Raw genomic sequence first — 8,039 nt, 5'->3', positions numbered from 1 at the left:
CCGATATATGTTTGATAGGAAAGAAGGAGAAAACCACTCCAAAGCAAGCACCCCTCTAAAATATTCTAATCACCTTGTAAACTTGTAAAGTATATAAAATTGCGCATGGATAACTTTAACACGTCTGTCACTGACAAAAATGTTCGATACATCCATAATTTGGGTAAATCCATACGAATAATTAAAGAGATTTCAGTTAGCGAAAGACAATATGTAGGAGTTATCTGTGATTTCGAGTTTTCCTTGTTCGTATTATCTGCTCCCTACTGTATATGAGGGGTATCGCAGTGAAATCATGTGCTCCCCAAATTATTGAAATCAAGGAAATAGCATTTTCCTGCCTGTTGAGAATTTTCATCGATTTAAGAATTTTTTTGGTTAATGCCTTTAATATCCATTTAAAACATGGACTTTACTGAAAACTGTTGATCAAAGACACAAAAATTGTAAACTTGCAATTTCCAAGGACACCCAGACTTTAGAAATCACCAAACTTCGGTGGACATTTTCTCGCTAATTTTACCTCCCACACTAGGCGACCCCCACCTCCTTCAAAGGAAAAATATGTTCAAGATAGATGGGTATTTTTTCCATCAATAGCTAGACACATGAACAGGCTTTTAGATCACACCAATAATTCAATAAGCACAAAAATGGATAAGCACCTGAAACCAACGCGTCGCAACACATGTGTCACGACTGAAACCGTGAAATCAGGCGCTCATCAAATCTTAACATGAATAGTTTTCTGCCCAGCTGGACAGATCATTAGAAGTATAAGATCTTAAATCTTGTCTTCGGAACAAGGTTTGATAAGAGATAATGGAACCCCCAAAAACGAAACACCCTGACCAAAACAAAAACAAAAAACACAGCAAAATATTAACAAACATCCAACATGAACAACAATGTCACTGACCATGTCCAGGATTTTCCTGAGCTTGAGAGGGGCGGGGCCGTGCGGGTTGACCGGTACGTGGCCAGTGAAGTAGATGACCGAATTACTGACCACACCATCTGAAGTTTTCCTCGCATTGGCTGAAACAAACATTGGGGTAGAGAGGGGTGTCACTTACAACGCTCTACCTCAGAATTACAACGTTCTATCTGACATTTTTGGTAATTTTGAGTCACTAAGACCATGAGGTCAAAAACCAATGTTCTGTCTATTCTATCAAAACCATAAGATAATTCGAAGTCGTTATCAAGATATTCAAAGAATTGCGTTTGAAAAAGCTAGACATTTTGTGAAACATTTGATGTCAAATTTCTCAAAACTACGTACAGAGAAGATTGAACGCTGTAATTATAGGGTACCCAACTGTCAAACTCTCAACCACTCAGGTGGCAAAAGTCACAAATTATATTTTTGTTTGTAGGTCAAACAGGATAAAAACTCACTGAGCAGAGGAAAGCAAAACCTTTTTGAAGCAATGACAAGAATTAAAACAGACAAAAGTTAAAATGATAACAGACCAAGGGACATCAATTTTTGCTCTAATGCCAGTTTATGAGAGCTACAGCGGTCTACCAAAGTCCCACCCCATCCACTCAGTAAACTGCTATCTAACATACATACTATCATTATCTTTTTTTTCTTTAGTAAGAGTTTTACGGCACTTGCAACACAATAAGGTCATATAAGTGCCGAAGATTAGAGGTGTTACAAGAGAGTAACAAACACAAAAAAGAAGGAGAGGAGATCAGGACGATACATGTTTGTTAGGAAAGAAGGAGCAAACCACATCACAGCACCCGCCAACCATCCACTGTCATTATCATTACCACAGTATAATTATTATTATTAATCATCATAATACTTATTATAAAATCTCCCACACTCACCAATAGCGAGGTTGAGATCTCGTCGCAGGACGAAGCCCACCAGGTACTGGGACTCCCTGGACACAACCACAGGGAAGCCATTGTGCTCCGTGTTGCGCAGTAAACTCTCTGATGAAAAAAAGGAAGTTTTTTTAGTTTTAGTAAGAGTTTTACGGCACTTGCAACACAATAAGGTCATATAAGTGCCGAAGATTAGAGGTGTTACAAGAGAGTAACAAACACAAAAAAGAAGGAGAGGAGATCAGGACGATACATGTTTGTTAGGAAAGAAGGAGCAAACCACATCACAGCACCCGCCAACCATCCACTGTCATTATCATTACCACAGTACAATTATTATTATTAATCATCATAATACTTATTATAAAATCTCCCACACTCACCAATAGCGAGGTTGAGATCTCGTCGCAGGACGAAGCCCACCAGGTACTGGGACTCCCTGGACACAACCACAGGGAAGCCATTGTGCTCCGTGTTGCGCAGTAAACTCTCTGATGAAAAAAAGGAAGTTTTTTTAGTTTTAGTAAGAGTTTTACGGCACTTGCAACACAATAAGGTCATATAAGTGCCGAAGAATAGAGGTGTTACAAGAGAGTAACAAGCATAAAACAGAAGGAGGAGAGATCAGGACGATAGATGTTTGATAGGAAAGAAGATTTTCGAGGAGAAAAGTGGCTGTTTCAGAAAAAGAATGATCACACACACACACACAAACACACACTCACTCACTCACATTTAGAAACCCGCCACATGCACAAATACACACACTTATGTTACACACACAAACAAACACACACACATATACACACACACTCAAATTTAGAAACCGACATGTACAAACACTTACATTACACATTCAGAGACACACACATTTATATTATACACACAAACACACACACACACATACACACACTCACTCACATTTAGAAACCCGCCACATGCACAAATACACACAAACACACATACTTATGTTACACACACACACAAACACACACACTCACACACACAGATAGACAAAATCCACACAAACAACCCCACAGACCCCTCACCTGTCTCCTCCACGGTCAGCGAGTCCTGGGTTATCACAGCCAAGGGGGGATCATTCCTCCTGAAGCCAGACACAACACGACACATTAAAAACACACCAACGACATATCAATAACATATAAATAAAACAGAACACGACGCATCAACAACATATCACAAGACACCAAGAACACATCACGGAACACTTCAAAAACAGAACATAACACATCAACAACAGAACATAACACATCAGCAACAGAACACAACACATCAAGGACACATCAACAATACATCATCAACAGAACAATTTGTTTTTGTTTCAGCAAGGAGTTTTACAGCACTTGCAACACAATTAGGTCTTAAAATAAAGTGCCGAAGATTAGATGGAGTAACAAACATAAAAAAGAAGGAGGAAAGATAAGGAAGACAAATGTTTGTTAGGCAAGAAGGAGCAAACCACATATTTACATACGACATATTATATACATATATTCTACAAGTGGAGAAATGAATGGAGAAAAATAATCGCCGATGCCTGCTTCAGATCTGGCACTTTCCTGATAATGATATACAATACTGTACTATATAATGTATATTATACAAATAAAAGAGCCATTCTCAAAATGTAAGCACAGCTGGGATCCTTTTCTTCTTAGTCCATTAAATATGACACTAATGTAAAATTTCTATGAAACCAGCCCTTTTTGAAGAAGACAATGACCAAATATATACACTATCTCATTGGACATTTAAAGAGGCATTATGATTATCTTGTTAGATGGCACTTTAAGGTACGTCATTTAAGAAGACAATGTCATTTAAGAAGACATTCCATTAAAGAAAATAGGTCATTAAAGAAAACAATTCATTTAAGAGGACTGTTCACATAAGAAAACAGGTAATTTAAGAAGACAGGTAATTAAAGAAGATATGTCATTTAAAAGGACACATCATTTTAAAAAACAGGTCATTTAAGAAGACAGGTCATTAAAGAAGATAGGTCATTTAAGATGCCTGGTTTACGGCTGGTCAGAACACATCAACAACAGATACTCTGTAACAACAGAATAATAAACTACGACAAAGTATGATTTTTACGAATAATTTGGCACTGTATGGGCTACAAGATCAGTATAGGAGGTATATTAGCAGACTGAAGGAACACCTAACATCTGCTAAGAGCACATCATGACGGACAAGTGACAAAATCAAACCCAGTAATGTTTAAAAGATGCCTTATTATCTATTACAAGTATCTGACCCAAAACATTATAAAAGTTTTTTTTAAAGGCAATAATAATAGGCTTTTTGTAAATTATGACGATTGATATGTCATAAAATAAGAAACACATACACACCAAGAATCTATATTACGGCAGACTATAACAATAATCACACAGCTTATTGATTATATATGATATTATATTATACATAGAATAGATGACCCCCCCCCCCCATTTTTTTCGCCTTCTTTTTTGTACAATTATGAATATTGTTTGATACAAAATCCTCAACAGTATCTTTTTATAAAAATAATAGTTGACACCTTGGAGAAAAAAGTTCAAGGCGATTTTTATTGGGGGGGGGGGGGGGGAGGGTGCAAGAAAGACCCTTATGCATATCAATAACAGAAACGGTAGTTAGTAATGTTCTTTCAATTACGCCTTGCCATTTTGGAACATGATCCTATGGCTAAGCCAAGCCACAAAATGCTAGTTGCAGTCAGAATATTCTAAGCACCAGATAAAAGTAAATTCATCATTCTGTTTTGTTTTCAAAACACTATTTGCTTGTCCATTGGTCTTTAAGATAACCAAATACTATATCGTGTAGTTAGAACAATGGTGCTTTGGGGTGGGGGGGGGGGGGTAGGGAAAGCCAATATCATACATTATACAAAATGTCTTCGACTCCCCCACCCCAATTTATAAGAAAAAACAGAAAAAAGAGGCCTGTACTATAGAGGTGGTAGTCTTTCACAGCATCTGAACAGCAGCACAAAGTGAACACTTTCGCATCTGGACGAGGGGGGGGGGGCAGGTGGGAGGGCTCGGAAGACTAGGAAAAACGAGAACTAAAAGGTTCATACCTGTCACATATTAGGCATATGTTGTTTTGAATATGATTCTTCTTCTTCTTCTTTTTCTTCTTCTTCTTATCATGTACATTGGTCTCATTATCCATTGCAGTTAGAAGCCATCTTAATCCTTATTTTTTTCTATTTCTAATCAAGAAATATTCTTCTCTGCAGACACCCTGCTGTCAATCGTCAACCATTGACAGAGGAACTATTATAAAATAATACACATTCATGTTAACTAAGAGCGGGGATTACCACACATTAGGGTGAACAATACATCTCTGCCAAATGTACAGGTAACCGCAAAATATTGAACACATTTCAACACAAGCATAAATGGAATACGCTGATACAGTATTTGCTCAAAGGGAGAAATTCAAAACATTTTGCAGTCTTGTTGTCCTTCCCATTTTTTTGAGTCTGGGTTACGAAAAGCACATCAAACACAACAAATGGCACTTACTGTGGATTTATTATTTTCAAAGGAAAGACAGTGACTAGAGAGAGAGAGAGAGAGAGAGAGAGAGAGAGAGAGAGAGAGAGAGAGAGAGAGAGAGAGAGAGAGAGACAGACAGACAGACAGACAGACAGACAGACAGACAGACAGAGACAGAGAGAGACAGAGACACACAGAAACAGAGAGAGACAGAGAGAGAGACAGAGAGAGAGACAGAGAGAGAGACAGAGACAGAGACAGAGACAGACAGTCAGTCAGACAGACAGACAGACAGACAGACAGACAGACAGACAGACAGACAGACAGACAGACAGACAGACAGACAGAGAGGAAGTAAGGCCTAATTTAAGTGGCGCCCACCAACTACCCACTTTTCCTTCCTTTCATCAATCTCCTCTATGCAAAGTGAATGTATATACATATATATTTACATTTGAATTAAACAAGATGATAAAAACATTTTTTTAAAACCTACCTCATTCAAACTCTTAACATAACCCCTTTACAACATGACACAGTTTTGCTCTACCCCATTCCAAGAGTAAGGAGGAGGAGTACTTAAAATAGTAAAACAGACTGCCAACTTTGTCTCAAAGGAGAGCCAATAAAGATGGCCTACTTTTGTCTTAACCTCTAACATGCTCAACACGATACTGGCTAGTATGAATTTAGCGCCCCTTTCAATAGTATATAAGGCTATTATTAGAACTTCCAAATCTAACATCAGTCTCCAATGTGACTGAGACTTGTGAGAAGAAAGTCTTGGAAACTAAGTTTAAGAACACCTCAAAGGGGATCCGAACTAGGTTCATCTTCGCTTAGCCCTGTATGAACAGAGCTAATGATGATCCAATAAAAAAGATATAGTATTCAAAAAACGTAAATGCTTTTTACTTTTCCCCATCGACACAATTTAGATCATTTAGGAAGTGGGCTTCCAACCCTTCCAATAATGGTTGACCCGGGCTGAGCTGAGAAAGATGCAAAATCCCGCCCCAATCCCGAATCAAACTCGGGTATCGAACTCGGGCCTCCAGCGTGCGACAGCAAAGCGCGTAGCTGCTACACCACAGACACAGGTCAAAAGATGATAAACAAGAGAAAAAGCTAAAGAAAGGGTTTGAACCAAGAACATCCCCGATCACCGTTCCGCAGCAGAAGCAGAAGAAAAAATCCCCAACACTTATTATTCCGCCGTCAATCCGAAACCACCATTCTCATTGAAAAAAAATCTAGCACCATCTTCTTGAAAGAACATTGCAGAAGGCGTAGAATCAATCCCTAAAACACCACCACGTGCCACCATTTGACAGAGAAAGTAACAACAAGTAATAAATACATGTGACATGTACACCGATAATTAAGGAATCTCTTCCAACACCAAGTGTCTCCAAGTAACTCTGATTGCAGAGGAGCTATTGCTTGTCTTAGTTCTTTGATCTTTGACAACCACAGCGGAGCCAACTTAAATAGATGATGCTAAAATGGATACCTGATATCACTTCATCATACCTGGATACCTGGAAGAATCATCTCTGGTTAAGAGGTTGACGTGTAATGTCCCACCACTACTTGCGGTCGCTAGCTACTGTCAAAAACTTTGTTATACTTTGGCAACTTATCAGATAATTCTAAACTCAGGATAACTAACAAATTCATATTATTTATGTTGGATTTTCAGAACAGTATTCACTTTGCTTGTTCGTTGGTCTTAAAGATCATAATATACTAATGGGACTAACCCCATACTTTGTGAGACTTGGACACCGAATGATAATTTCATTTAAAAAATTGATAACACTGAAAATCTAACTCTAAACCTAACGCTAAACCTAATCCTAATTGTAACTCTGTAACCTAAAAATAAAACACTATTGGGGTCTGCCAGACCCCCATTGTGTAGACTAAGGTTAACCTAATAAAAAATACTGGTATCAATACATCTAAATATTTTCATGATTACTGGTTCCTCTGTGTGGTCGACAAAGTGGCACATCACAATAGCTCCTCTGCGATGTTCCCCATATCTCAACCTTCGACTGAACTTACAAACATCGTTCTTATTTATCAACCAGAATAAATCCATTTCATACAATAAGTTATGAGAATGCAGTCAAACAAGTCCGTTAAAATAAAGGTTAACCCCTTCAGTGCCGTGCCCTGAGACAGTCTGTCTCGGGCTAAAATTAAAAAAAAAAAAAATCACACATTTCGGCAGTGAACGGGTTAAAAGAGAAGACGGCGAAAAAGTGTGCTTGTACATTAATTTTAAAAAAACAAAAAAAACAAAAACAAAAACATCATGAACAAAATACAAATTAAAAATTTAAAACAAAAAAAAAAGAAAAAGAAAAATGCAGGTGAACAGAAATACGATGAGAGAAAAAACGGTGAAGAATCAATCAAACAAGCAAACACGGACTAACGGTCAAACTTACACTCCGATTCCGTAACGCCAGTAGCTTTAGTGATTTTGGGAAATGATCAAACAGGAGTGAACCAATGTGCCAGGAAACCAAAAGGAAAGTAAGCGCATGTGTATGTGTTCGCGTGTACGTGTACGTGTGTGTATGTGTGTAGGTATGGTAGAATAGAAGCATGGAAGGTTGGAGGGAAAAGGGGTTGGGGGGG

General features: G+C 38.1%; 1 protein-coding gene across 1 annotated transcript in view; it reads right to left on the bottom strand.

Annotated features, from left to right (window-relative positions):
- The window catches only part of LOC101850846 (H(+)/Cl(-) exchange transporter 3), a gene marked incomplete at its 5' end in the record, with an annotated part of 30,976 nt that overhangs the window by 2,967 nt on the left and 19,970 nt on the right, over positions 1–8,039 (bottom strand). The window contains 3 exon segments of the mRNA XM_005108838.3: positions 920–1,038; positions 2,229–2,336; positions 2,895–2,953. Of these exon segments, the coding sequence (XP_005108895.2) occupies positions 920–1,038; positions 2,229–2,336; positions 2,895–2,953 (286 nt within the window).

This window comes from Aplysia californica, unplaced genomic scaffold (genome assembly GCF_000002075.1).
Source record: "Aplysia californica isolate F4 #8 unplaced genomic scaffold, AplCal3.0 scaffold00726, whole genome shotgun sequence".
Lineage (NCBI taxonomy): Eukaryota > Metazoa > Mollusca > Gastropoda > Aplysiida > Aplysiidae > Aplysia > Aplysia californica.
Note: the sequence above shows the minus strand (reverse complement) of the source record. Positions and strands in the feature narration are given on the sequence as shown.